This window comes from Guillardia theta (assembly GCF_000315625.1).
Source record: "Guillardia theta CCMP2712 unplaced genomic scaffold GUITHscaffold_37, whole genome shotgun sequence".
Classification (NCBI taxonomy): domain Eukaryota; class Cryptophyceae; order Pyrenomonadales; family Geminigeraceae; genus Guillardia; species Guillardia theta.
The window spans coordinates 33972-60003 of NW_005434637.1; the positions used below are offsets into that span (position 1 = coordinate 33972).

The 26032-nt window shown below is 50.2% G+C and overlaps 9 protein-coding genes across 9 annotated transcripts; 3 read left to right on the forward strand and 6 right to left on the reverse strand.

The window, feature by feature from the left end:
- Nucleotides 1-1591: 1591 nt before the first annotated feature.
- GUITHDRAFT_152804 (hypothetical protein) lies at nt 1592-2522 on the forward strand (the record flags this gene model as incomplete). Its single annotated transcript, XM_005831857.1, has 7 exons — nt 1592-1699; nt 1754-1793; nt 1839-1886; nt 1935-2011; nt 2057-2088; nt 2145-2212; nt 2259-2522. Coding segments are annotated over exons 1-7 (459 nt in total), but the record flags the coding sequence as incomplete, so codon positions are not given.
- A 1064-nt stretch (nt 2523-3586) lies between these two features.
- Nucleotides 3587-5866, reverse strand: GUITHDRAFT_87200 (hypothetical protein; the record flags this gene model as incomplete). The annotated part of the gene is made up of 15 exons (XM_005831858.1): nt 3587-3662; nt 3722-3763; nt 3811-3858; nt 3901-3949; nt 3997-4130; nt 4177-4243; nt 4287-4333; nt 4390-4462; nt 4504-4604; nt 4653-4730; nt 4776-4848; nt 4898-4983; nt 5044-5109; nt 5162-5236; nt 5279-5866. 15 exons carry the CDS (start codon nt 5864-5866, stop codon nt 3618-3620), a joined length of 1572 nt encoding a protein of 523 aa, XP_005831915.1. The 3' UTR covers nt 3587-3617.
- Nucleotides 5867-7133: 1267 nt separating this feature from the next.
- On the reverse strand, nt 7134-7742 carry GUITHDRAFT_59307 (hypothetical protein; the record flags this gene model as incomplete). Its single annotated transcript, XM_005831859.1, has 2 exons — nt 7134-7400; nt 7662-7742. Coding segments are annotated over 2 exons (348 nt in total), but the record flags the coding sequence as incomplete, so codon positions are not given.
- A 111-nt stretch (nt 7743-7853) lies between these two features.
- GUITHDRAFT_51022 (hypothetical protein) lies at nt 7854-8051 on the reverse strand (the record flags this gene model as incomplete). Its single annotated transcript, XM_005831860.1, has 1 exon — nt 7854-8051. A coding segment is annotated over one exon (198 nt), but the record flags the coding sequence as incomplete, so codon positions are not given.
- A 1043-nt stretch (nt 8052-9094) lies between these two features.
- GUITHDRAFT_163381 (hypothetical protein) lies at nt 9095-9853 on the forward strand (the record flags this gene model as incomplete). The annotated part of the gene is made up of 2 exons (XM_005831861.1): nt 9095-9543; nt 9594-9853. Coding segments are annotated over 2 exons (515 nt in total), but the record flags the coding sequence as incomplete, so codon positions are not given.
- Nucleotides 9854-10737: 884 nt separating this feature from the next.
- On the reverse strand, nt 10738-13970 carry GUITHDRAFT_71659 (hypothetical protein; the record flags this gene model as incomplete). Its single annotated transcript, XM_005831862.1, has 7 exons — nt 10738-10795; nt 10865-10956; nt 12728-12838; nt 12883-13029; nt 13291-13462; nt 13511-13845; nt 13890-13970. Coding segments are annotated over 7 exons (996 nt in total), but the record flags the coding sequence as incomplete, so codon positions are not given.
- Nucleotides 13971-15432: 1462 nt separating this feature from the next.
- Nucleotides 15433-16079, forward strand: GUITHDRAFT_139234 (hypothetical protein; the record flags this gene model as incomplete). Its single annotated transcript, XM_005831863.1, has 4 exons — nt 15433-15562; nt 15618-15673; nt 15722-15810; nt 15851-16079. 4 exons carry the CDS (start codon nt 15433-15435, stop codon nt 16077-16079), a joined length of 504 nt encoding a protein of 167 aa, XP_005831920.1.
- Nucleotides 16080-16328: 249 nt separating this feature from the next.
- Nucleotides 16329-17663, reverse strand: GUITHDRAFT_139235 (hypothetical protein; the record flags this gene model as incomplete). Its single annotated transcript, XM_005831864.1, has 5 exons — nt 16329-16399; nt 16444-16513; nt 16559-16600; nt 16836-16934; nt 16980-17663. The coding sequence occupies 5 exons, from the start codon at nt 17661-17663 to the stop codon at nt 16329-16331; spliced, it is 966 nt and encodes a 321-aa protein (XP_005831921.1).
- A 2268-nt stretch (nt 17664-19931) lies between these two features.
- GUITHDRAFT_59839 (hypothetical protein) lies at nt 19932-20675 on the reverse strand (the record flags this gene model as incomplete). Its single annotated transcript, XM_005831865.1, has 1 exon — nt 19932-20675. A coding segment is annotated over one exon (744 nt), but the record flags the coding sequence as incomplete, so codon positions are not given.
- Nucleotides 20676-26032: the final 5357 nt, after the last annotated feature.

A 26032-nucleotide genomic window follows, 5' to 3' on the forward strand; every position in this document is an offset into this window, starting at 1 on the left:
AGCAAGATTTTGATCTATGTTTGCACCTCCAAGGAGCTGATAACCGCCGATCGCATCTCTTCCAGCCATCTCCTATCACCCCTGATTTCAAAGCCGGATAGCCCAACTCATAAGGATCGTGGGATGCAACGGTCTAAAGAACAGTATCAGCGAGTCGCATTGATAGCAATCATGATAATTGATGGAGCAAGGGGCGGGGGTTGGGCGAGAAATAGTGTAGATTGCAATTATCTAGCCATATAAAATCTTGCACACTCTGACCTTGCCAGAAAACAGATGCTGGCCTGCCCAGTTTGCCAAAACATTTCTGCGCAAGCACCAACCTTGCTCTGTATTTCAACTCCTATTTTCTTCTTTCTTCTGTACACTAGTCAGCTTGTTCTGTGTGCTTCCCTCCCTCTTTGCAATTATCTAGCCATATAAAATCTTGCACACTCTGACCTTGCCAGAAAACAGATGCTGGCCTGCCCAGTTTGCCAAAACATTTCTGCGCAAGCACCAACCTTGCTCTGTATTTCAACTCCTATTTTCTTCTTTCTTCTGTACACTAGTCAGCTTGTTCTGTGTGCTTCCCTCCCTCCTCGCACCCTCACCCTCTTCTTCCCTTCCTCATCCCTCCGTATTGTCATTTTCGTCGGCGCCCGCACCACCATCACAGCAATCTTTCAAACCGGCCGCTCGCCAACCATATATGGAGTACCCCTACAAAAACTGTTTTTGATCGTTGAATATGCTTTTAATAGTAGTACATTCACAGACCTTCGAGACATTGCGTTTGAAGTTGGCGAAGTATGTGTGAATCTCTGTGATTCTTTTATTTCCCTGCATGCAAAGCTTTACTACAAGGATGTCTTGCTATGAAAACTCATCTCTTCGGAAAAGAACCCCTACCCCTCCACCCTACCAGAATCGTCCAAGCGCACAATGGCGGATAACACTCTCGTTGCGACTGTCCCGCAGCTCCTCCTCATCCTCCTCCACCTCCAACAGACGTCGACCAGAAGAATGGACGGGAGAGAACATGGAGGCTCGCAGCTTGCAGATGAACTATACCTGCAAGCCCGAAACATGGAGATCGAAGATGATTGGATATCTGCGTTTCGATGCTACACGCTTGCAAGCCGGCTCCTTCCATCAGATTTGAGGACACTGAATGCGATGAAAAGAATGAAGAATCGATGGAAAGGCAGCGTTCTTGTTCAGTATTTGGGGAACAACTTCACCCTCCCAGTATTCAGCCCCACGAAGAAATATCAGTCAACTCCCACAGAGATGGGAAGCGCAGACTCTATGGTGATGTTTGTGCTTTCCTCTGCCATCTCCTGCTCTAACAACGAAGAAACTTAGACAAGAATCTTTTTTCAATGGAAGAGGATTCCGATTTTCTCAAACGATTCTGAAAGATGCGCTGCACACATAGGGAGGAATGACAGTTCGGTGTTCACAGTACTGGGTCAGACATGTCTTTCACCACGGTATGCCGACACTCACAATGCTGTGCATGTGAGAACAGTACATGGATGTTTTGAACTTGTCTCAACCTCCTCACAGGCGATTTTGAACGGAGAGAGTCAGGTGGATTACAACGCTTTCATTCCTTTTAAATCTGCTGTTCATTCTGGAGTTGAATGTGGGACCTCAAGCAAGCGCATGAGAGAGTTGATCGGGAGGAATGCTCATCCGCCGTCAATTTGTACAGGTTGTGGATCTGTGTCATTGTTTCCAAAACTTGCAGCCATAACACCAGTTGTAGTGAAGATATCGGGATCAAACAATCAGGTGCCGTTGTACACGTGAGACTTGAAGGTATCTTTCGTTGAAGCTGAATCATGCATCAGGAATGACACACGTGAGAAAGTACTCGAACGTCTGCAATCTTCTTTCACGTACGTGCATTCAAATAAGTAAGCAACGTTCTGACTTCAGAGTGGCAGAAACAAGCTAAGGGCCGAAGAAATCCTGCGAAACGATGTCCTCAGAGTTCTGCTCGAAAGGAGGCGGCATTACTTGCGTACATCTTTTCTTCTTGAGTTGAAATCCATGATCGAGGGTGCAGGGAACCTTTCTCCATACTTTGAGAAAGCTCAAGTATGTATGAAAGATCAGCTACACTATTTCACCCTGAAGTTTTCGTGTTTGCACAGGCTCTCGGGGATGACATGTTTGCCAAGGTTGTTGATCACGTGAAATGTAGATCTCACTCGTGCATTGTGTAAGTATTTCTGCGAGGTATCCATTTGAGTCATGACTTGTTGCAGGCAACACGAGCAGATAGTAGGACAAGATACGGTCGACATTTCTATCCCGTCAAGCAAGATCCCGGCTAAAGATCGTGAGAGAAGCTGGAACGTGCGCGAGAATGACGTGTCATTGGACGACGTGGATGAAGAGGCAAAGCTTGCTCAGAAATATCTCAGGGACATGCAGCATCCAGCGAATTGCTCTTCGAGAAACGCGTTGGTCTTCCACCATGATCGAGCTTACTGGGGATTCGCTGCAAACGTGCATTTCATGACGGTTGCGTTCAACTTCGCGCTTGCAAACAACAGAACATTCTTAACGAGGCACCCAGACCACTGGAACTATGGCGGAAGGGACTGTAAGCATGGTTGGGAATGTTACTTCCAGCCTGTCTCGTGCTGCAGCGAGAAGGATGTTTGGGAGCCTTACACCAACTTTGTGCGAGCTGACTTCCGCTGGGATCATCGAGGCTATCTCTACCGCGTGGACACACAACAGGAGCGAGTTCTGCACTATGCCAACGTGGATGGGCCATGGCAGGAAGCGATCGGCAACTCGCGAGCCCCCGACGGGACAGTCGTGCGGAACTGGATCCCCGAGCCTTTCAGGCATCGAGGGCTCTTGTGGTGGCGAGCGCAGCTAACACGTTATCTCTTCCGCCCAAAGCAGTTTGTGCTGAGTTTCATCCGAGAAAGAGTCAAGGCAGTTGTCCCCCTGACAGTCCGCGAGCAGCCATGCAGTGTCGGGCTGCATGTTCGCCGAGGCGACAAGGCCTACGACGAGTACCAGGGCTGCTACTTTGGAAGCATTGACGTCTACCTGCAGAAGGCGAAGAAGCTTTGTCCCAGCGTAAAGCATATCTACGTGAGCACAGACGACCCGTCGGTCATTGACGGGCTTCCGGGCATGGCCCACCAACATCAGGTATCCCTGCTGCACGATCCGCTCGAAGCAAGATACAACGGTAGCCACATCTTCGCTCCCCCCGGTGTCTCTCTCGCGCGATGGCCAGCCTTCCCAGGTGCTCACTGCTTGTGTCTCCTGCGTCTGACTAACGAGAGAGCAGGGAACGACCCGCTGGTGAACACGAGCATGTACGCGCTAGAGACGATCAAGAGTATCTGGATGCTAACCTTCGTCTTCTCCGACTTCGTGGGGTCGGTAACCTCGTCCATGTCGCGGCTCGTCTACCAGCTGCGCGTGGCCTTCGGGAAGGAGCAGCTGCAGGACGAGTGGACGGTGGACAAGGACGCGCGGCATGAGGCAGGATGGTTTGCCGACCCTTGAAGGGACTACTACGACAATCACGAGCAGCAAATGAAGAGATCGAGGAGGAATGGTGATATGCGAACGAAATAAACTAATTTCAATCATCTTTACAACGGAGCTACGTTGAGAAGCTCGACATCTGCAAACTTCTCCTGAGCAGCTGAGTGAGTGGAGGAGGCAGGGAAAGGAGGAGAGGTGAATGCGGCAAGACCTGGAAGTTGTCGACTGCCCACTGATTCTTGAAGAGAATTACCTATACAACTGTCACCCGCACGACCACATGGAGGAACAAGATTGCACCGGTCGCTCCTGTGCGTCCTTGAAGATTTGCGCGTTGAACAAGACTCCCTGTCACACGTCAACGGGCTTCAAAAGGCAGCTCAAGAAAACCTTCAGCTTGTCGGCGACCGGCCAACCTCCCTTGACCCATCGAGCAACCCTGAGAGAAAGTAAGCTACCTCTATCGCACGTGCAGCATCAGGCGACTGGAAGGGAAGAGGTTCGTAGCGCGTCTCGACGCCGTACTCAGTGAGCATGCGGCTCTCGACAACTTCGAACTGGAGCTGACCGACAGCAGCGAGCACAGGGTCGATCTCAAAGTCACTCAGGGAGTAGAGCACCTTGCTCTCAGTGAGAAGACGTCACAAGACTTCATCGTGCTAGCACCTGCACGGCTCCCTCCTCCCTCAACTGGTCGATGCCCTTCTTGAAGTTTTTTTGCTTGCTTGGGTTCCTGACGTGACGTCAGCGACGGCGATGAGCCAAAGAGCTCGCACGGGTTTCTGATCCAGTTGAAGAACTCAGGCGAGAAGCTTGGAATCCCCTGAAGAGGAAGAAATCACACGATGGAAGAAGAGGGGGTGCGGGTCTCTGACATACCTCGTACTGGATTTTCTTTCCTGTCGTGATAGTGTCGCCGATGGCGAAGGCGCCAGGGTTGACAAAGCCGATTCTGAAGACGTTCAGGGGAGGAGAGAGAAAGGAAGGAGTCACATGTCTCCGGCGTATGCTGACTCGATAGTTTCTCGGCGCTGAGCAAAGAGCTTCGAAGGAGCTGAGAGACGAACCGTCTTGCCCGTGCGTGTGTGCAGAACCTGTTGTCATGAGGTGTGACATGGCGGGTCTTTCCAGGACACAAGAACCTGCATGTCCTTCTCGAATTTGCCGGAGCAAACGCGCACAAATGCGATCCTATCACGATGCTTGGGATCCATGTTTGCCTGCCTTAATTCTCAACCGCCTCCAGATTCTCCTCCTCACTTCACCTGCAGCTTGAACACGAAGCCGCTGAACTCGGAGGAGTCAGGAGGGATCACCCCGTCAGTGCTCGCGCGTCCTCTGAATGCTATGTGAGTTGTGCTTGGGTGTCATCGACCAAGAGCAGCACCTCGGGCCTTGGCTCAGCTCCATGAATGACTCCAGGAAGTTCTGAATACCGAAGTTGTTGTATCCTGACCCGAACCAGACTGGAGACTGTGGTTGACTATCACAAGGTGCAACGAAGGAAACAGCAAGGCAAGAGATGAAATTCACCTGCTTCTGATCGAGAACTTTGTTGATATCCAAAGGCTCTGCAATCTCGTCCAAGATCTCCAGTTCCTGTCGCACGGGAAGGATCAGGTCAACGCAGAGGAGGAAGGTGCGTCCTGACCTCCCTGAGATTGTCCAAAAGCTCCTCGGGGATCAGCCCGCTGAGCTTGGGGTCGTTCAAGTCGTCGATTTGCACCTGAAGGGGTCAGAGGCATTGAAGGGCGACGGGTCAAGGAACCTCAGACGCCTTCTTTCCTCCTCCGCTTACTCGCTCGAACAGGTAAATCTTCTTCTTCTGTCTGTCATACACGCCCTGAAAGCGATCGCCAGAACCAATTGGCCAGGTCATGGGGCAGGGAACGACTCCCAGGGTCTTCTCGATGGTATCGAGGAGCTCGAGGGGCTCGAGGGAGGGACGGTCCATCTTGTTGATGAAGGTGAAGAGAGGAAGCTTCCTCAGCTTGACCACGTCGAAGAGCTTCAGCGTCTGCGCCTCGAGGCCCTTGGCACCGTCAAGAAGCATGACAGCGTTGTCAGCAGCTGCTATCGTCCTGTAAGTGTCCTCCGAGAAGTCTTCGTGCCCTGGAGTATCGAGAAGGTTCATCTGCATCCCCTTGTACTCAAACTGAAGGGCTGTGGACGAGATGGAGATTCCTCTCTCTTGCTCGATCTTCATCCAGTCTGAAGTTGCTCTCCTGCGCTCTCCCTTGGCCTTTACAGCTCCTGCTTCTTGGACTGCACCTCCATAGAGCAGCAGCTTCTCAGTGAGCGTGGTCTTACCCGCGTCTGGATGTGAGATGATCGCAAAAGTCCTGCAGAAAAGCATGTAAGTATCGCGCGAGGATTTGATCAGTGCTGCCCAACCTCCTCCTGCGGATCTCGGAGGTGAGGTCAGCATCTGATGCTGCTGCTGCTGCTGTTCCTGAGAGAGTAAGGGAAGTGAGAAAGGAGGAGCTTAGCCGTCTTGATTGCATTTGAGACTTGATGGGCAGACACGACAAATGAGCTCCCTGAGAAAGCCTGAGAGAACCTGACGGGACTACTAAACTGAAGCTCTGGACCTGCAAAATTCCTGAAAAGCATAGATGTCATTGAAGAAACAAAGAAAGCGACCAAGCTCTTGCTCGAAAGTCTTCCTCGAAGAGTTTGAGGCTTAAACGTTTTAGTCCGTAACACCCTCACAACATTTATTGCGTTTATCAGACCTCTTTTCAACCCTTCTCAAGCATATTCAACTCTTCTCAACAGCCATTTTCAACAAAAAGTCGCATGTCCAGGCAACATTTGTCACTATCTCAGGTCCGCAACCAACATGACAACAACAGCTGCTCTCACACTAGGTAGCGCGTGATTCAAAAGATCTCTTCAACAACCAAGCATACATCAATGACTATTCGCAACAACAAACAACACACGACAGTACAAGCACCAAACCACAATCAACCAGCATCGTTGCGTCATCTCAACAGCAAACAAGTCACATCACGGCCGCATCTCAACAGAAGGTACATTGCATCGCCATGCTCGCGCCCTTTTCTTCTCACCCCCCCCTTCCTCTCACCTGCGACCAGCACGAGGACCCTCCATCTCATGGCCTCCACCATCAGCCCGACAAGACAAAGCACTGGATTTATGTCCCGGTGTTGCCTGTGCTTTATAAATCGTCTCCAAACTTGTAGTCAGGCTGCTCCGAACTCGCAACGTGGCCCATGTTTGAGAAGTTTTATAAAATGAAAACAAGTAGAAAGCTATGAATATTGAAATCGCTTGCAAATCGGGAGGGTGTGGAATGGATTGGCGGCAGAGAGTGAGACGGTTTAGGGACTTCCCGATGATCCACCATGGCCCCCGTTGGTCACAAATGAGGAGCCGATCAAGCAGATTAAAATGGATGCAGCAATGCAGGGCCTTCTCCACTCCTTGTCTCACTGATCATCCCCAGTCGGTGTTGCAATCTGCAGCGCGGTCAGAAACAGGCCAGACAACAAAAACAAGAGGCGGTTTACTTGGTTGGGATTGACGGAGTGGCTGCCATCGGGAGGGTTCTCTTGGCTGGCATGCTCTTCCTTGATCTGAGGGCCCTGGTGGTGCGCTAGAGCATTCACAATGTCCATCTTCTTGCTCCTGTCTGCAATCTGCACCGGCGTCTGACCTCCCTTGTTCTTGATCGTCTTGTCTGCTCCCTTGTCTAGCAGCAGGTTCACCATCTTCACGTGTCCTTCCTTCACAGCCCGATGCAGAGGAGCCTCTCCGTCTGCATTCTGCGCATTCACGTTGGCTCCATGACGAATCAGAATGATAGCACAGTCCACATGCCCGCCACCGGCTGCGAACAAGAGAGGAGTATTGCCGCGTGCAGTCTTGGCGTCCACAGGAGCGTGGTGCTGGATCAGCGCATTCACCACATCCACATGGCCCTGAACTTTCACTGCGGCATGCAACGCAGTCAGCCCGATGTGATCAGTCGGGTCCTGTGCTGCTCCAGCCTTGTCACCGTCCTTGACTGTCGTCAGCTCATGGCACATGGAGCACTCGTACGTGTTGGCGCGGTTCGGCGTGTGGGCAGCCATCTTCAAGCAGAAGCTGCACTGCACATAGACAGAGTTCTGAGGCTCTGGAACTGCATGCTCCACCTTTGCGCCGCCGGAAATGAGCACTCTGCAAACTTCTGAGAATCCTCCTCCGGCTGCAACAGTGAGGGGAGGGAAGACGGCAATGTGAAGGTTGCAGTCGTTCTTTCTCTGGACGTACTTGATAAGAGAATTCACGTCGTTTGCTTGGATGGCTTGTACGAGCGCCTCAGCCTTCCAGCATAGCCTTGCACACTTGCGGCAAACGCGCACAGGAGACAAATACTCAAACTTGGGTAGAGGCCAGGTCTCTGCGGCGCAATATCTGCAGAATACATGGCCGCACATTCGGCAATGATGCTTGCGGATGATAAAGGAGAAGACAAACCCGCAAGACTTGCATTGAGTGACCGTTGTGTCGTCAACCCACTCGGGACCCGACGGCGATATCTTACCCACCTTCTTCGATCCACCAGTCGTGCAAACACGTTGGCACATCATCTTGTCCTACAACCTACAACAAGAAGACGAGCACAACTAACTTAGAGAGGAGTCAGCTTCTTGCTTGTCTCTCTGTGTGGTTTTTTTTGTCTCTTTTTTCCTTTTTTCCGATGACGAAGCACCGCGACGAGGCTCCTAGAGGGGTCCTAGGGTGGTTGTACCGAACTGATATGGAGGCCCTAGGATTATACGGAGGGGTTACAAATGTGATCACCTTTCTCAGCAGTGGGTAGGGGTGGTGGCAAGATAAGATCTGGGTCCTATCCAACCTATGAGCTTGAAGCTAGGACCGAAAAGCCAAAGCACCCACTACCCCAGTGACCTGGTAGCTATTACACCACCCCTACCAATGATAGTTCTAACCACCCCCTGTGAGAAAAATGTTCATAACGATAGAGAAACCGACAGAAAGAAAAAACGTGCCGGCATGGCGGATCCGAAGGATGCGGCAGGGCAGACGGGCAGCATGCGGCATTGCAGACGGGCAGCATAAGAACGACTTGCTATGTTGAGGAACCGAGATCAATATGTGCTGCCAAGGGGAGGGGCAGGAGCGTGTAGTGTGCATGAGGGCGAGGAGTGATGCGTGAATCCGAAGGATGACGTATTGCTGAGTGGGGCGAGAGACGATGGCGTAAGATTGCGATGGATGCATTCACAGTGGGGATTCTCGATAGAACTTGTGTATGTGCGAAAATGATTGAGTCGAGAGAAGGATAGATGTTAGGGTTATGAACGAGAACTGTGTATTGCTTCGAAGGTTGCTGGATGAGAACAATGGAACTTGCATGAAGAATGTGTTTGTCTGGCGAGCTTTTTGTTTTTTTAGATAAATTGATTGGATGTAGGGATATTTAATGATTTTCAACAGAAATAGCTTCAGATGTATGAGGAATGCCTTTCTGATGAATTGATTCAGAAATATTTCTGAAATCTTTGTCCTGAATCGAATGCTTTGTGCAGACTTCTCATTTTCATTCTACAGATGATGGATAAGAAGCGAAAAAAGCAACAGGAGAAGAGAGCAAGGCAGAAATATTATTACTATGCTTCACTCGCTGCTGCCTGCGGTATCGTCGCATGGATGGTGATGGTAGCCTTCACCGACGACGTGAAGCCCAAGAGAGCTCGGCAGCCTCCCAACAGAATGCCCGTTCCTCCTTCCGCCAACGAACCGCCAGGTCCTGATGTGAAGGCAAGAATCACAGTGAAGGCCTCGGACAACAATGCACAAGTGTTCCTTGACATCAAGCATGGGCTGGAAGACATGACTGGAATCGAAGCTGACGTAGACACTTTTATGATGAGTCATGGAGTTCCAGCGGAGTACAAAGAGCAACTTGTCCAGGCAGCAGTTCAGAGTCTGAGACAACAAGCTGGAGAGGGCGGCGGAATGCCAGACATGCAGTCATCCACGGCAGAGGACGACGAGGTGAGTCATGCTGTAGAGGTACATCATCTTTCGTGAAGTGATTGCGGCAGGAATGGGCAGACAAGCATCTAGACAATGACGATGACGATGGAGGATCTGAAAACGACGAGAATTAAGTGCTTGAGAGTTCTTTCCGACCTTTCTGCTGAGAGGCTCCACGATATGACAGATAGCGGCGAGATTGGCTCCTTCGATGCCTTCTCGAGCTGAAAGGCGGATTTTGAAAGGTTCCAATCAACTTTGAATTTCTACTGGGATTCTCAAAACTTTTAGTGACTCGAAACATAATACATGTGATATTATTTTTTTCTTTTTGCCTATTTGCAAATCCTCAGCAAAGAGTCAGGAGTGTACAAACATCCATTTCTCTTGAGATATTCTCCTGCCAAGTGCATCAGTTTCGACCGCTATTTCACCAAGACAATATTCACCTCCGCATTTCTTGGTAGTTCTCAATCTGTTCCTCGTCATCCAACACAATCTTGGACAAGTTGGGCAAGTTTGCCATCTTTGAAAAAATGAGTCTGAAGAGTTTCAATACATGCTCACCTCAACATTGAGTCTTCGCACCCTTGTGCCATTGATCCACAGCTCTTTCAGCCCCCACCTGAAAATGCAAGGGTGAGCATCGCCCGATTGGCAAGCCTTCTCCACAACATGAACTTCATCGAGTCGTTGAGCCTCCTGATCTTGGTGTTGTTGACGTAAAACTTCTCAAGTTTGGAGCAAACAGCTGAGCACAACCATCATCGACAAGTCGGTCAACTTCCTGAGTCACCGATGTCGTTGTCAATATATTTGAGTGGGTTGTGATCAAGAGCGAGGACTCTCAGGTTCGTCATCCCACAATCTGATCCCCTGGTGAAAAGAGCTTCTGGAACTTCTTCGAAAGCGTTGTAGCTGCAAGCATCAGCAGGTGAGTGCTCCTCCTCCTCCTCCTCCCCCTCCTCCTGGTCAATACCTCAAACGAAGAACTTGGAGGGAGCCCAACACCCGCATGCTCAGAGGCAAGCAGTTGAGAATCTTTCCATCTCCCTGAGAACGATCTTTATCATGCCTTGCCATTCAGTAGCGACCAACCTGACGACTGAAGTCGCAGGAAACGATGTTTCTCAACCTTCCTACTCGAATGTCAGCATGAGGAAAGAAAGGGGCGAGGAGAAAAGCAAGAGGATCCAAAAAGGCAAGAGATTTTTACGTACCAACTTCTGAAGGAACGTCGGCCAGCAAGTTCGTCGAGAGCTGCAAATCTCTGCCAACGAGTCAGTCAAGTGCGAGGGGGTGGTGGAAACCAGAAGAGTGCATCTCCGAGTCAACTCACTTGAGCTGGGTCATGAAGGCGATGCTGCGCGGCAAACGAGCGACAAGGTTGTTGTTGAGTTTGAGTTGAGTGATATTCGACAGCCTCCCGATCTCTTTCAAGCAGATCAAACATGATGGCCAGGGATCGGACCTTACCGCTAGGGAGCGTTTCAATTTTACAGCTGCTAAGATCGAGAAGCTCAAGTCTTTCAAGGTATGAGCCTGGTCTGGGTCAGTACATGCTTGACAACAATTGAAGCCTGACCGACATCATCGTCATCTTCGGCTTCGGCTTGCTGTCCTGTCAACACGTACTTGACCTGCGAGGAAACAGGCTTAGACAGCTCAAATCGCATCTCCTCTCTGCTTTCTGCTCTGGTTCTCTACTTTTGATTGCCTGTCTGTAGAGAGTCATAAGGCTCGATGCAGTTGGGACCGCACGTTTGTAGTTCTCCTTGCCCTTGTTCGCGTCTTCCTTCTTGTCCGGGGTTTCTTTCTGACTCTGTTTCTTTGCCTCCTCCTGCAACAAATTTGACAAGCAGACTCCAGCTGAAATTCCCACCTCCTTCTCGTTGGTAGGCGTCGGAGGTTTCTGGTGTCACGAGTCAGTCGCACTGGTCAAAGGCAAGCGACAAGCGACCTTGTTGAACAGAGGCAAGCGACCAGCAGCGACATCCGCTGCTGCTGCCTCTACCTTCTGACGAAACCGCCTTGAAACAAGTCATGAGAAGCTTGAGTAAATCGGAGAAACGCAAAGAATTGGAGCTGTTAGTGAGGAGGAAGGCAGCGAGTGTGAGGGTCAAGAGAAGCAAACGAGAGTTACATGACAAACCCCGCGCGCTGGGGAGCTGCGGCCTCCTGCTCTTCTCCTCTACCCTCCTCCTCCTCCAAGTGCTTGTTTGCAGACTCAAGTCGCGCAAAGACAGCGTCGTCGGCAGCGTCAAAGTCATGACCCTCATCGCTCTGCTTGGCTGTCTTGCCAGAAATTGATGGACCCTGAAATCAAATAGGAGGAGGGACATGAAGGGGAAGGAAAGGAGAAGTAGAAAAGAGAGGAGGGAACGAAAGAAGGAGCACAGAGACGAGGAGGAGAACAAGGAGGAAGAGGAGGAGGGAGAGGAGGACGAGGAGGACGATTGAGAAGACAAGTCAGTGGATTATCCTGCCACATGTACAAGACCCTCACGTTCTCGCCGAAGATTGCGAATCGCACCAAGTCCCATCCATGCCTGTTGGGTCAACCCTCACTATTTCGTGCGAGCGACTGCAGAGCTTCACCTCTCTCCTGCTCCTGCTGGACGTCGAGAGCTCGCGGCGAGGGTCGGATCTCGCTCGAGGATGCGATGGGAGATTCTTTCACCACCCCTCAGAACACGACGAATTTGTCTCTTTCTTGCTTCCAACCCACCTCCTCCTGCACCAGATCCTGTTGAAAGTGATGTCAAATTCAATCTTCGGCTCAGCTTGCCTGTCACCATCATACTGCTGGGAAGACGAATCACCGCTGAAGCGAAGTCTGGTGATGTCGGAATGAACTGCCTTAAGCTCCTTGTTGTTGGAGAGATTCAAGATCTGAGAGAACAGCATGTTAGGTGCTTGCGAATGCAACAGATCTGAACCTTGAGAGACACGAGAGACATGAAGAAGGAGGGGAGGGCGACAAGTTTGTTGTTTGAGACGTCAAGGTGCGTCAGATCTCCAAGGTTTGTCATAAAGTCTGGAATCTCTGAGATTCTGCAGCAAGCAGATACGTCGGTAGAAAGCAAAGCACAGCATCACAAACTTGTTGCTTGTCAAACGAAGTTCGCGGAGCTGTAATAGCTCGCCAACAACCTGACAATCTTGTCAACTCACGCTCATGGTAGGGTGATCGCTGTCAGACCGAAGGGATTTGAATGAATCGGTTGTTCTCGAGAAGAAGCTCCTGCAGCATGACATTCTTTCTCATCTGAGCTGGCAGAGCTTGCAGTCGGTTGCTCGCAATGTCCAGCACCTTGACTGCTATCAGACAAGGGAGCAAGACAACCATGGTTCTACTTCAAGGTTCGACATGCCCCCGATGCCGGGAGGGAGCATGGAGAGCTGGTTGTACTGGAGGTCGAGGGTGACAAGGAGGGAGAGGATCTCGATCTCGACGGGCAGCTCCAGCAGGCTGTTGCCTTCTAACGAGAGCCGAGTTAGGCTCTTCCATGTGTCTCGCTCCCACATCTCCGTGTAGCTTCCGATGGGCATGGGGACGAGCTTCAAGCCCTGCCTGTATGAGCAGAGTCAGCAGAAGATAATCATGCGGAAGGAGAAGCAAAGCTGAGGAGGAAGGAAAGGGAAAGGAAAGGGAGAGGATTGTATGGAGGAGGTAGAAGAAGATACGCAGAACCTTGAGAGATCTAGATCCCATGACGACTGAGAGAGGGAGAGACTCTTGAGGAAGTTCTGCACTGCCTTCACCCCTGCTCGCGTTACCTCCACGGGAGGACGAAGCAGAGGGTTCTCGTCGAGTCGTATGATCTTGAGAGGAGTGAAGGCAAGCGAGGGAGGAAGAGTGACCAGCTGATTGCGCTGGAGAAAAAGCTCACTAAGCGATGGAGCTTGACCGACAGAGAGGTGAAGCATCGTCAGGCTGGAAACATGAATGTCAGAAACATGAATGTCTCATTTGATCCCTCACTTGTTGTGATTTAACGCCAGTTTGACGAGGCATGACAGTCTCGACGCATCAAATCCGACCACTTGCAGTTTGTTGCTGTCAGCCTTGAGAACCTTGAGACTGGCAAGTTTAGACAAGGAAGAAGGCAATCTTGCGATGCGGTTTTGAGATAGAATCAGTTTTTCGAGCAGACAGCAGTCTCCGATCTCCAAGGGCAACCTGAGTATCATGTTTCTCTGAAGGTTCAATCCGACAAGGCAGGAGAGATTCCCGATGCTGCGAGCAACAGACGCTATGGCGTTGTCAGACGCTCTGATCTCTCTTAGCATTGTCAAACTTCCGATCGCATGCGGCAACTGTGTCTGTCCTCAGCGAGCTCTGAAGCAGAAACATCATCTACCTCAGCGATGGAATTTGAGTCCACTCTCAGTTTCTGCAGCAGGCGCAAGCTTGCGAGGCAGCTGGGAAATTCTTGGAGCTGACGAGGAGGAGGTCAGCAGCGGCTCATTCCGCGCCTCGCTCACCATGTTGTCATTCAGCGACGCAACTCGAGCGTTGATGTACTCCGGGCCCACCCCCGTGAGCTCCCGCAGCCCTCGCCCGGAGAGGTCTAGCAGGCGATGGCCGTCAGGAGCTTCTTCGAGCGCACGTATGGCATCGTCTGGGTGCTGGGGGAGGAAAGGAGCTGCAGGCTCCTGAAAGTCACCGTCAGGTCCTCAGCAAGCATCAAGACGCGAGCGGATGCCTCCCAGCGAATCTCTCCTGTCGCAATGTAGTCGCCCTCGCGGTAGAGGGACATGTAGCTGTCAAGCTGTCAGCCTTCCTCCTCCTCCTCCTCCTCCTCCTCTTGCTCCTCCTCCCACCCTCCCCCCTCCCCCCTCCTCCTCCTCCTCCTCCTCCTCCTCCTCTTGCTCCTCCTCCCCCCTCCCCCCTCCCCCCTCCTCCTCCTCCTCCTCCTCCTCCTCGCTCACTCATCCTGATGCCTTGACTTCTGCACTGCACGACGAATTGCGTGCATGCTTCGCCTCCTGCCCGCCCTCACTGCATCGCAAGCCGTTGAAAAGAGCTGTCAAAGTTGTCAAGATGGTCATCTCTTCTTTTTTTTTTGTTAATTTTCAGCCTGTGAGATGGCGACCATGCCCTTCATGTCCAGGTTCTTCCGGTCGAACGCGATTCTGCATCAGGTGAGGAGGAGACGCGGAGCCTCTCGACTGACCGACCGCCAGGTGTACCAAGACCGCACCACAGACATGGACTTGTCCGAGACCGACCTGGGAGACCTTCTCTTCAACAACACTGACGGTCGCATGGAGAGCGCACGATCCTATCGCTCTCTACGAGAGAGGATGGGAGGATTCATGAGCTCCGAAGAAGAGCAGGAAACCAGTCAGGATAAGCAGGAGCAGGTAGAACAACAGGGGAAGGAGGAAGACAAACTTCTCTTCTTGCTGTTCAATGTTTCTTTTGTGGTCCTTTGGTTACAAATGTTTCTTTCCTCGGTCCTACTCGGAGTAGAGTCTCAGGCAAGCAGCTGGCTTCTCATCCTCCAATACCTCGCTCCCATCAACTGTGCTCGTCTTTGCCTTTCAGACATCATCCCGTCCCATCAGAAGCTTTTCATCTCGTTTTCGTTGGCATTTCACGTGCTCGTCCTCGAGGTCTCATTTGCTCTGTTATTCCTGGGAGAGCTACAAGAAGGGCAATTGAGTCGAGTCAGCTTGGGCATCATTCTTGTCTGTGTCCTCCTCTCCCACAGATCTCAACAAGATCAGTCTGAGCGCTCTGAACGGCGAGATCAAAGTCAGAATGCCCAGAGCTTGTGGTACATGAGGGTCGGAGCAGCTGCTGCGTTGATATGGCTGCTCTGTCTTATGCTCTCTTGTTACTTCCTTTCAGACCAAAGAACTTGCTCCGCCGACGAGGTGGGAAAGGTAAAATTCAACATGCAATTCTCGGATATGGCGACGACAAAGGAGGCACAAGAAGTTGTAAACGCAACTCACGCAGCTATGGACCCACCTCATTTTTCGAACACAACAAGCAGCTCAGATCCTGATAAGACAGATGCATCATGTGAGTGAAGCAGAGTACAATCAATTGTCATGTCTGTTTTGAGAAATGATTGCAGCGTCGAAGATCGCAGGGGATGACATGAAGGATCTCTTTGATATTTACAAGATGAAGGTGAAACCTTCTCATACCCTCAGGGCAGGTAGATGACGCACTTGACAGGAAGCTGAAGTGACGAGATTGACCTCTTCCCTCAACGACTCTCTCCAACAGATTGCCAATCTGTCTGATTTCATAACAAGTCTGCAAAGGTAATGACGTTACATCCCTCCCTTCTGACACCTGCATCAGTGAAAATGCCAACATTAAGATCAAAATGAATGAATTAAGAGAGTGGAATGCGGCCTTGCTGGCTTCTAAACAGCAGTGTGTCGACAACAAGCATCTCCGCAAGGAAGAGGAGCTGAGACAAGACTCAACAAGTGAACCTCGTGAAAGCACGAGCGCGCAGGAGTACACAAGTCAAGTTGTAAAAGGGCCGAGCGATGTGAGACCAAGTGTTCTTCCCTGGCTTGTCTGAAACTGAATGGAGGCGCAGAAGCAAGACAGTCAAAATGGTTTTGCACTCTTGGCGAGCACTATATTGTTTGTGATGGGGATGATGTGGATCAAGAAGTAATAAACGTCAAGGCAAATAACCTCTATCGTCTACTCGGTTTCTCTCTCTTTCGAAAGATCACATTGCCGTCTTCGTCTTTGATCTCCAGAAACGACTCGGCAGTGTCGTCATCCTGTGAAAGAAGGTCAGAGCCAGAATGGAATCAGAGAGTCAGGCCTCTGTCTGAAACAAAGTCTTGTATGGCATGCTGTCACTCCCGGGCGACTGCTCTCCGTTCTCCTCTGTGCCAACACCATGAGAGACATCAGGAGGAAATGCTTCTTACCTGTGTTCTTGAATGACGATGATCGAACTTCTTCTAAGCTAGTGAGCAAAGACGTGCTGCTGCTTGCCTCCTGCGAGGTACATCAGTCGTGAGAGGATGACAATTCTTTTCACACGTGGAGATCCGCGAAAGCTGCCCAGTCGTCTCGCAAATCTCTCTGCAGGGGTTTTAGCAACACAAGACGATCGGAAAGGGAACTGACGATCTGCGAGCTCGAGCTCATGCTGGTTGAGTTTGCGAGACTTTCCCTAAGGGCAATCTAATCATTTGGACTAGATGAAAGCAAGACATCACCTCCGTTTCCTTGACAAGGCTTGCTTCTGTGCTATCTCGTGTTGAGTTTTCTGACAGCAAGAATCTCAGCAAAGGAGCAGGATTCTTTGAACAATCACCTTTTCTTTCAGATGCTTGTCAAGCTGTTCTGCCAGCTGACATAATCTCTCTTGTTCGATCTGCACATATCGTTTGCCTTGATCCACCGAAACAACCACCTTCACACAGGTCAACCTCAAACAAGCTCCTCAGCTTTGCTCTACCCTCATGTCCGGTTTGTGCTGGCACATGTCCTGAGGGAGTTGACCGAGTTGGTTCTTGATCACGCAGAGCTGCGGGTAATGTCGACAGAGCAACTCAGCGGACTTGACATCTCCGAACTTGATGACAGCATGCAGGCACGTGTCCCCAAGGGCATCTTTCACTTTGGGATCAGCGTTGCGACCGCACAAGAGCGACAAGACTTGGTAAGCTCGCGGCGACAAGGCTGCCCAGTGAAACACTGTCCTCCCCCTCTTATCCCTTGCGCACAGATCGGTTCCATCCTCCACCAGAAACCGTAGAGCTTCCACCGATCCCCTCCAGGCCGCAACCATCGCTGGGGTCCTCCCGGCATCATCGGCCTCTGTCAGTCCATGCAGCCTCGAGTATGGCAGCAGACCGCGAGCAGCAGCTTCAACCAAGTCGACTTGGTTGGAAGCGGCGGCATGATGAAGGCACAGGCAGGTGTGGGTACACCATCGATCCTTCTTGTAGGACACATATGCCTCGTAGCTGCTCCCGTACCCCAGCGGCGTTCCGTCCTCCACATGCGCCAGTTTCTTGCCGTTGCCCCTCCCCTTCCCTGACTGACCTGCGCCAGAGTTGCCGTCGAGAACGCTGAAGGATCTGCTTGGGGGACGAGACCTGCTGCTCCTGACATCGATCGCAAAGTCTCCGACAGGCATGGCTTCAGCATCAAGACGCCATGTCCGCTCACTGAGCAAGAAGCAGCGACGAGACGGTGAACAAGGTAGCAAAGAGCCCGTGTCAGTTATGAGCCTAGAGCAGGCAAGCAGTGAACAAGGAGAGGAGCGAGCAAGAGGAGTTGATACGCCATGGAAAATTCGGGAGGGGAAGAATGTGGCAGGTTAACCGAAATAACGTCAGGGACCTACTGCTGGTCGGGGAGTTCGAGAGCGTGAGGGAGGGTATGATGATGGGAACGAGCGTGTTATAAGAGACGTGCTTGATATGATATGTGATGTGCCATAAGAGACGTGCTTGATATGATTGATGTGTTATAAGAGACGTGCTTGATATGATATGTGATGTGATATAAGAGACGTGCTTGATATGATATGTGATGTGATATAAGAGACGTGCTTGATATGATATGTGATGTGATATAAGAGACGTGCTTGATATGATTGATGTGTTATAAGAGACGTGCTTGATATGATATGTGATGTGATATAAGAGACGTGCTTGATATGATATGTGATGTGATATAAGAGACGTGCTTGATATGATTGATGTGCCATAAGAGACGTGCTTGATATGATATGTGATGTGATATAAGAGACGTGCTTGATATGATATGTGATGTGATATAAGAGACGTGCTTGATATGATTGATGTGATATAAGAGACGTGCTTGATATGATATGTGATGTGCCATAAGAGACGTGCTTGATATGATATGTGATGTGATATAAGAGACGTGCTTGATATGATTGATGTGTTATAAGAGACGTGCTTGATAGGATATGCGATGTGATATAAGAGACGTGCTTGATATGATATGTGATGTGCCATAAGAGACGTGCTTGATATGATTGATGTGATATAAGAGACGTGCTTGATATGATATGTGATGTGATATAAGAGACGTGCTTGATAGGATATGTGATGTGTCGGATGAGATGTGTTATCATATCCCATGTATCATAGGAGATGTGCATCGTCAGGTTTTACATGTTGTTTTAAGATGTCTATCTGGATAGTTTGAAGGACGAGGCCCAACAAAAGTCCTGACATGTAGATTATTTCCTTCAAAGGCTCCTTTCGACTAAAAAGGCGACAGTTTACAAAGATTAAGAACGACAATGAGTGCGGGGGGATTGAACCATCTGTGGTGAGCGATGAATGAACATTCTGCATTTTGTCACAATGCATGAACATGTGCTTAGTGTACAATAATTGAACATGCTATTAAAATCTGCAAAAACACTGGGGCAATCTCAGTCTCAAGTTTCAGATCTGTGGATCAGAATCAGAGTTTCCTTTCAACAATTGTACCACCTGCACCCAATCGGTCAGGATATGACTAAACAACATCTAGGCAAGACATGTTCACCAGCAGTCAGCAGCATAATCCTATCTATCGTCTTGGAATAGTTTCCTCGCGATTCAGGTCCAGACGTCATCGGCTTGTGGAGACATCTCAAGCACGCCCGGTCAAAGATCCTCGCATAGTCCATGTCTTTGTTTCCTGGCTGCAAATCATCGAGAGATTCATAGAAGAACCTTGAGAAGCTTGTAGCTGTTTCATCATGAACTTTGCCTTTCCAGCAAATCACGTGCTTCACTCCTCGGTCCACCAGCTGCTTTCCCATGCTTTCAGACTGACAGGCGTTGAGGACAACACACTCCACCGAAGACTTCGACCGCGACCCTCCGGCCTGTACGGCTATCACGTCTACGACCTCTAGAGGCTTCTTGTAGTCAAACTCAGTCTTGGTTCCTTCTTTCAACCACCAAAAGCCATTCGTCTGATCGCCATGTCCTGAAAGATGGATGATCTTGATATTCCGGATGCTGCAGATACCCATGTAACGAACAAAGTTTTCAAAAGTCGGCTGTGGGTAGATGCGAATATCGAACATCGCATTCATGGTTGTGTCCTGCATGATGTTTGCTTCTTCAAAAGGATCGATGTTTTCAAGCTCGTCCCTGAGAAGGGTCGTAAGCATATCTTTTCTATCAGTATTACTCTCCTCGTTCAATTTGTTCTCTATTTTCGTCGTGAGAATGGAAACATTGATATTCCTCTTCACGAAGAAAGCAAGCACGCCCCATTTGTTGGAAACAAGCTGTTCATGCAGAGGTCTAGCACTCGCAACCTCTCTTGCCTCATCAAACGTACTCGTCCTACACGAAAGTTTCCAAATTGCCTGATGAGGATCATCAAACACATCGGCAAACACCTGCTGCATCTCGTTGGCATCACAAAAACGATCTCTGGGGTCTTTCTTCAAGGCTGTCTTGAGAAAGATGTTCATCGCTGCGCCACAACCAGGGATCTGCTGGAAAGGCTGTCTGCGCACAGCAGTGAAGAGCTCAAGGACGTCGTGTGAGTAGAAAGGATTTCTTCCTGCCGCCATCTCGTACAGCACAACCCCAGCTGACCAAACGTCCACCCGTGCATCCAGCTGCGGATCGCCGCGGCACTGCTCGGGGCTGAAGTATTGCCAGGTTCCAACGAACTGACCCGTGCGCGTCAAAGTCTCGTTATAGTCCTGATGCTTGGAAGACCCAAAGTCGATGAGAACAACTCGGCAGACGTCAGCGTGCGGGAAGGAACACATGATGTTGGAAGGTTTGAGGTCGCGATGAATGATTCCCATTCGATGTAGAAGAGACAGTCCCTCCAGCATCTGACCGCCGATCGTCTGCACCATCTCCTCACCAAGCTGTCTGCACTCCCCGTCCTCTGAGGTTTGCATGATCTCCTTCAATGACTGCCCTTCTACAAACTCCATCACAATCGCAAAAGGCTCTACAAGACAGTCAAACATCTTGACAATGTTGGGGTGTTGAAGTTGTTGCAGAGTCTTCAGATTCTGGTACTCTCTCTCGTCTGGCCTATTGCAGACTTTGACAGCAAACTTTGATTGAGACCCCTCTGCTTGAGCAAGGTAGACAATTCCTTGTCCTCCCCTTCCTATGAGACCAAGCACATCAAAACCAGGAATCGTCACGTTTGTTGGTTCCTGTCGACTCTGATTGAGATGCCCACCCAGCCGCTTCACAGGAGGCGAACAATACCTCAAAACCTCGTCCAAGTCGAGATCCTGAAAGCTTCCGGCGGAACTCTTAATCCACAACAACTCGAGCTTTCTCCGGACGTACAATCGACAAGCGAGTGATTGCAAGAAAGAGTTGACAAAGCAAACAGTTCGCACGAAGGCCCGTCGCCTTGTACTCGTTGACGAGGACACATTGATGCAGATGAGCTTACTCTCGTCTGCTGGATCACCGACATGCACAACCTCATACATGACTGTGGGGTGAGGGAGCTCGGCGATCCCATAGATCACTCCCTGTGAGCTCAGACTGAGGCCTGGAGGTAAAGGATTTTTGTGCAGCTCAAGCTTTCCGTCGACCATGGCTGATAGAGGCTTCACCCGCCATCCCGGCAGCATGCTTGTGGCATACAAGTACAAGTCACTGATGTCAGTCGTCCTCATCCAGCCTTCTTCTGCAGCACCCCAGCTGACTTCCAGGTCAAGCTCCTGCACTTCTGATCCACTCGACGTGATTCTCATGCGCCCGAGCGTCGGACGACATTTTGACGCAGGACAGTGTGCGACCGTTAAGACGAGCTGATCAGAGATCAGCAGCTCGTGCCGAAGCGAACTCATCACAGCTTGACAGGCCACCAGACACGGGGCGATACAAACCTCGTCTTCGAACCTGATTGAGAACGTTTCAGGCTCAACCGCCAAGATGTCAGGGATGTCGGGTAGCCTCATGTTCTTGCCGTAACTCGCACCTCTGATGTGCGCATACTTGATGGAGCTGAAAGGCAGAGCAAGCTCGCCGAGAAGTTCCGACACCGTCAGAAACAGGCGGGTGCGAATGTGCTGCTGCCCGTTGGCGTGTAGGAAGATAGCGTCACAGACGGCTGGCAAGGAGGTGAGAATGGCACGAGGGCTCAAACTTCCTCGAATAGTCCCGGACGAGGCATCGAGCTGAAGGTCCCCGGGAAGCTGCGAGAGGACGAGGAACGATCCTGTGAGGTTGGCAGTCGCGATCCCATCCTGCACTTGCCCCACAAAGGTCCTCAAGTGAGTGGCAGAATTACAGACAGATACTTGAGACTCAAGCAGGTCTAACCTCATATACCGGAAGACATCTCGGACGTTTGACTTTCGTCCTTCCCCTGGCGTCTGTTGAGAGATTTGAATCCTCGCGGAATGGTGAACATCTTCTCGGAGCATCAGCGCAGGGAGGGAAGGAGAGCGACTTGGCATGATGCGTCTGCTCCCACTGCCCAAACTCGATGGCGAGATTCGCATCCTCAGAAAGCAGGAGCAAGAACCAAACTCGTTGTGTGCACGGACGCGGATCTCAAACTCGCCGTCTTGGAGCGGAAACCCGTAGAGACAGCCACTCTCTTCGTCAATGAAGAGGCCAGGGGGCAACGCAGTCTCAGCTGAGAACCTTGGCAGCGGATAACCACAAGCATCTAGCCTTGCCATCGCTTGCACATGAGTCTTCGTCTTAACTGTTTCTGTTCCCAGCACTTGAAACGTTGGGTGCGGTTGCTCGTCGATTATGTCAACTGAGAGATCGCTGGTCAGAACCCCGTCCTCGGCGACCTTGACAGCTGTGTAACGGTATCCAAGGCACTTGACCGAGATTGATCCGTACATGCTGCTCTGAAACGATTCAAACCATCGCCAAACAACAAACGCTAGACCAGCAACCAGAGCAATGTTGAATGGTCCAAACAAGTAATATTCAGATACAGGATATAATCCGATGTAATCACATACAACGATGGCAGAAGGTATGATGGGTGTCAACAGGTATAGCAGGAAACGCATGTGACCATTAGGAAGTTTCCCACCAGAAACGTCTGATAGCCGCGAAGAATACTCGATGATGTCGGTAGACGCATCCTTAATCTTCAAAGTTCGCTCGACGAGCTTTCGACGGCCGGAAGTTCCCTTCTTATGTGGAGGTCTAGTTGAATGCCGCACGTAAGAACCCAGCTGCGCCGGGGCTCGATTCACAAACTTATGACCATGAGGGTGACGTGACATTCGACGGCATTCGAACTCATAGTAACATTGCATGCAGAGCATCGGAGAACATCTTCCCTTGCGAATGCAAGTCTCGCAGATCATAAATTCAGTGCTTTGCTCCATACACCACGAACATTGTACATTGCCGGAGATGTCGCATTGCTTGAAGAGCTGTGCCTCGTTCATAAGGATGTACCCGTCGATATTCTCGTAAGTAAGATTGGAAGGCGAACGGGGAAGAGGATCGATGAACACTCTGACTGATGTCATAGCGATGCCAAGAGGATTGACAGCTGCGATAAGAACTGTAACAAAGCTCTCTTCTTTCTTGCACAACTTACACGATGCTTGAAAGATCAGATCGCCGGTCTTTGCGTCGAGGGAAACGTACGGCAACGACTGGGAACTTCTTCCAAGGAGGAAGATGGGAGCCGGATAGACATCTCCTTCACTTGACTCAACTTGCAAGACGATTGTTTCTGTCATCCCTTGAAATAGAAAGACGTTATTGCATCGAATCCCATTCCGCACGTAGCGGAAGCGACCTGGACGTGTTCCTGCTGTTGTTGGACTCAATACAGACAGGTCTATTCTTGACTCAGAGTGTTTGCGCCACTCACTTGCAGTCCAGCAGACTTGACATGATTTGTCTCCTGAGCAAACACAACACTGAAACTTCTCCATCTCTGCCATGATCATGAAAAAACAGATGACGGCAATAAATGGCAAACCAATTAAGTTCAGACGAATTATCAGCACCAGGATTGCATCTGTTTTGTTCCAATAAGGCAGCGAGTGATAATAGCCCAACGACATGATAAAGAGCATGACTAAAACGATTAAGATGATCAAAGGATACTGCATGTGCTTGGCAGTGTTGTCGGACAACAGAACTCTCCTCAAACCAAAAATTACAGACCTGCCTGAGAATTCAGACCACGGAACAAACGGTTTCACCTTGAAATTCCCTCCGTCATGCACTCGTTTGAAATATCGTCCGCAGACAAGACTCCATGGAAGATTATTCCTTTCACCACATGTCGAACATGCTGCTCGCTGTCCTGCATTTGAGCACTTCAACATCACAACATCCTTCACGCAAATGCTTTCCAAAGTCCCGTCGTGACGAACGTGTCGCTGAGTTCTCTCTACTATACGTTCCTTGTAACATGAAATGCAGAGTGACATTCCACAAGAATTGCATCTCATCCTTCCACTCCCGTCAGGAATCATCCAAACAGAGGGAAACAGGCGCATCGAGATGAATAACAAAAGACCCACCATGAATGGCAGAGCAAACACAATTCGAAGAAGGAGGCTTTCTTCTCTAACTCCACATCGCATTAAGTTCTGTTCACACACGGCCTCTCCACGTTCCATGGATTTTCTGCAAGAATTCAGCTTGTTACAAAGTGCCGATCGCCGTCCATTACAGTAAAACAATGAATATGAATGAGAAAACCCATCTTTGCACCTCAAAGAACAAGTTTTCATCTCGGCGTCTCCATACCCATGGACGACATTCGGTCCAAAATATTTATCGATGTCGGGACACCGGCGACAGAAAGAAGTAGTCGAGTAACACGTGAGATCTTCTTGTAGTTGTAGCACATCAGATGATGTGTAAGAGCACACGAAGGGTAGGGAGGTGTGATTGCAATCAGACGAGAAGTATGAGCCTGAATAAGGTCGCAAGGAAGTGCAACCCGGTTCTAAACCACTCAAGTCACTCAGAGTTGAGAGTGAAGACCCGTCAGACCAGCTCACTCGATTGGTTTCTGTCTGAGCCCCTTGGGCCTCAACGCGCAATCCAATCCAAACATCCTTCACGTCGCGAGCCAACTCATTTATGCGGGACACTTCACTGACATGCCGAATCGAGGCAAGATGCCCGCCCTGCCCGACGCAAAATGATTCAGCTTCCATCCAAGATCGTTGCGACAGGTGCAATGAGAACCTTCGGTAGACTTGTCTTGGAGCTTGTGGGGAAGCTGAAGGATCAGCCAGGCAGACACTGCCTGCATCGTGTCGTAGATAGCATCTCCTAGCAGAGGGACTGAAACAAAATGCATCTCGATTGTTACTTCTCGCGGATGAAAGGCACATACTTACGAGGGATTTCTCGCCCAACTCAGTATCAAAATATTCAGTTTGCAGATCTATTGAGTTTGGCTGCAGACAACTGAAATTACGTTCAATCTTTGGACTCAAATAACTTCCTTCTGGACACTTGCAGTAGTCAAGACCATCCTTTGTAGTTTTCCCGTCATTGCAGTACAGGCAAGCGCTACTGTACTTCACGTAGAGAAGAGACGGTTGCGCGCTCTCTGAAGGTTGAGGCTCCCAAAACCTACTGACAACACGTTTGGAGAGGCAAGTTGTGCTGTACATGCATGTCCGTCTTAAGTTGACATCTGAAAACACACTGAAGCAGCGGCAGGTCTTTTCAGCATTGCATGTGTCCACACAATCTTGCAAATTTCCTCGGTAGGGAGTAGCAAATGCAGCAGCATTTTTGTCTAGAACTGTATGGTCCATAACTACATAACCAAACAATGTCGTAGTGTTTACATGACCTTCACACCTTCCTGTCTCGTCGATGCTTATCAGCTCTTCGCACTTCTTAGAATCTCGTGTCGATTCGAACATCTTATTTGCGCACTGACACGACTTGGTACTGCTCTTCCTGCTCCACACACCTGTGCTCACAAGCGAGACGTTTGCACACGCCCTGATGCACGTCTGCTGGATTGTGGGGATGGAGTTGTCGACTTCAACATCCATGGTCGGGTACCAGCAAGAGCTGTAGCTTGAAGGCCCGCAGGTGAGACAAGGATTGCAACCTCCCTTCACTTCGTCGAATCCAGGTAGGCACAACCATGTACATGTCAGGGAAAACGACGAGTTTCCCTCCCAGAAAGCATTGGACGGAAGTTGTGAACAGTTTGTTTCACTCGCTGCAATGATGTAATGGCTCAGCGTCACGAGAATGCAGAAAATGACAGGCTCCTTGTGATTAACCATCATGGTTTCACTAGCTACATCGCTCACTCGAATTGGTAGTTATTCTTTCGAGCATCTCACGAAAAGACTGGGACAACACAACTGTATGGATAGCAAGGAAGAAAACTTGCAGAAAGGCAGGATCGAAGGGAGAGCTAAGGTTAAGTAAGGGAAGAGGGAGAAGAAGAAGAAGAATGGGGGCAGGAGGAGGAGGGGGAGGAGGAGGAGGAGGAGAAGGAGGAGGAGGAGGAGGAGGAGGAGGAGGAGGAGGAGGAGGAGGAGGAGGAGGAGGAGGAGGA